At 42.9% G+C, this 1,841-nt stretch overlaps 1 protein-coding gene across 1 annotated transcript in view; it reads left to right on the plus strand.

Annotated features, from left to right (window-relative positions):
* Positions 1-816: 816 nt before the first annotated feature.
* Positions 817-1,841, plus strand: part of CSUI_005658 (uncharacterized protein) — a gene marked incomplete at both ends in the record, with an annotated part of 2,972 nt that continues 1,947 nt past the window's right edge. The window contains 3 exons of the mRNA XM_068065828.1: positions 817-924; positions 1,398-1,434; positions 1,619-1,828. Coding sequence (XP_067922196.1) covers positions 817-924; positions 1,398-1,434; positions 1,619-1,828 — 355 coding nt within the window. The remainder of the gene's footprint in view (positions 925-1,397; positions 1,435-1,618; positions 1,829-1,841) is intronic.

The following is a 1,841-nucleotide window of genomic DNA, read 5'->3' on the forward strand; positions in this document are numbered from 1 at the left end:
CCTACTAAGTGACGACGAGAAATGAATGAATCTTCAGAGAAAAAGAAACAAGGCCTGATCAAGTAGACGTGGCTGTATATAGCTATAAAGACATCTATACATATCTATACATATATATCGATATATGTATATATACGATGGTTAGATACACGGCAGGCATCCAAACCACCGCTGAACTCTAGTAGCGAAACTCTCGAGATAATTCGATCGATCGATCAATCGTTAATATGAGTCGATTGTCTTTATCTTTCGTCATTCTCTCATGACGTATTATTAGAGTCACCCTACTTCTCTCTCCTTCTTCTCTCAATCTGTGCCTCTCAACCTTCATACAGTCGCATAGGGATACAAAAGGACATACACGTACATATTATTTCAGATACATACACATACATATTCGTGCATGAATTTCCGTACATATACGTACATACACACGTGTACATACATATTCACACCTATACATACGTAGTCACACATACACACATATACGCACATACATATATCTATATCTATATATACATAGATATTCATACATTCGCAGATGAATGGCCATAGTATGTGTGTAGACGTTTGTTCTCGAAGGCCTTTCCTTCTTATCCCCCCCTCCTGCTGCCCTTCCTTCTCCCTGTCTCGGGGTGTGTCTGGGCTTTTCCTTCATCCATGAGGAATGTAAGGAAGTCAAATACATGGAGAAACATTTCGTTGTCATTCTCTTATACAAAGGCGACTCGATAGAAAATTGTATAAGATGTTTCTTCTTTCCCTCTTTCTGTTGTCTCTTCTCCCTAAACTTTCCTCTCGATTTTTCTGTTAGCGGAGCTTCAGTTCAATAGTGACGACGAGCCGCCCTGTCCATACACCGGAGAGGTGACGGTCATCTCTCCTGATGCAGATGTCTTCAAAACCATTCTAGCCCTAGGCGAGGTAAAGTCTCTTTCTCTCTCTCAGGAAAAGCTCTCAGATCGAAAAGAAATATAGTTCTTACCTACACACACAAATATCGATGAATCTATATATCTGTATAGCCTCTATGTACATAGCATATCACATCATAGGTTGTACAAGATCTCTATTTAGCTTATCTGACAGGCCTGTATGAAATGAAGAGAAAAAGAAGAAGAAGTTGAGACAAAAGAGCAAGCAGCGTAGAAACACCTCGCGCCCCCCGTCTTCAGTGTTCTCTTCCTTCTTATCTTCTCCCGTGTCACATGCGCACACGCTTTCCTGTTCTCCTTCCTTTCTTTCTCTTTCCCTTCTTGTCGAAGATAAGAGCGACAAGATGCGAGGAGGAGACAAGTGTGTGAATATGTCTGTTTTCTTATGTATCTTGACTATACGGCGATGTCTAAACTCCTCCAACTACTGCTGCTGCTGCTGTGGTGAATGTGTTTCTGCAGGGACATATTGAAGCAGGATATGGCGACGAGGTCTGTGGTACGATCTTTCTTTCTTTCTTTTCCTTCCAGGAGTTTTCTTCTTCCTAGATCTTTCGCTCTCTCTGTCGCTCTCTTTCTTTCCCTTCAAACTACAGCCTCTTTCTTTTTCTTCTCCTCCTCCTCGTCTTTCTTGCTCAACTTCTCGTGTTCGTCTTTTCTCCTGTTTCTTTTTCTCTTTTCAGTCCGATGGAAGGAGGTCTCCCCTCGGTCCCTGGCGACGCCGAAAGGGAGAGAAGGAGACAAGCACAATAGCCACTTGACGGCCCTGGCAGGCGTCCTCAAAAGATCTGACGACAGAAGCGAAAATATCCCTAAGAATCTCTCACTTCTACCGCTACAAACCCACGAAGGCGAAGGGGTCGTCGAATTAAAAGCTTCCCTCGGCTATTCAGGTAAACACCCCAT

The sequence above is a fragment of the Cystoisospora suis genome (genome assembly GCF_002600585.1).
Source record: "Cystoisospora suis strain Wien I chromosome Unknown contig_2741, whole genome shotgun sequence".
In the NCBI taxonomy this organism is placed as follows: Eukaryota; Apicomplexa; class Conoidasida; order Eucoccidiorida; family Sarcocystidae; genus Cystoisospora; species Cystoisospora suis.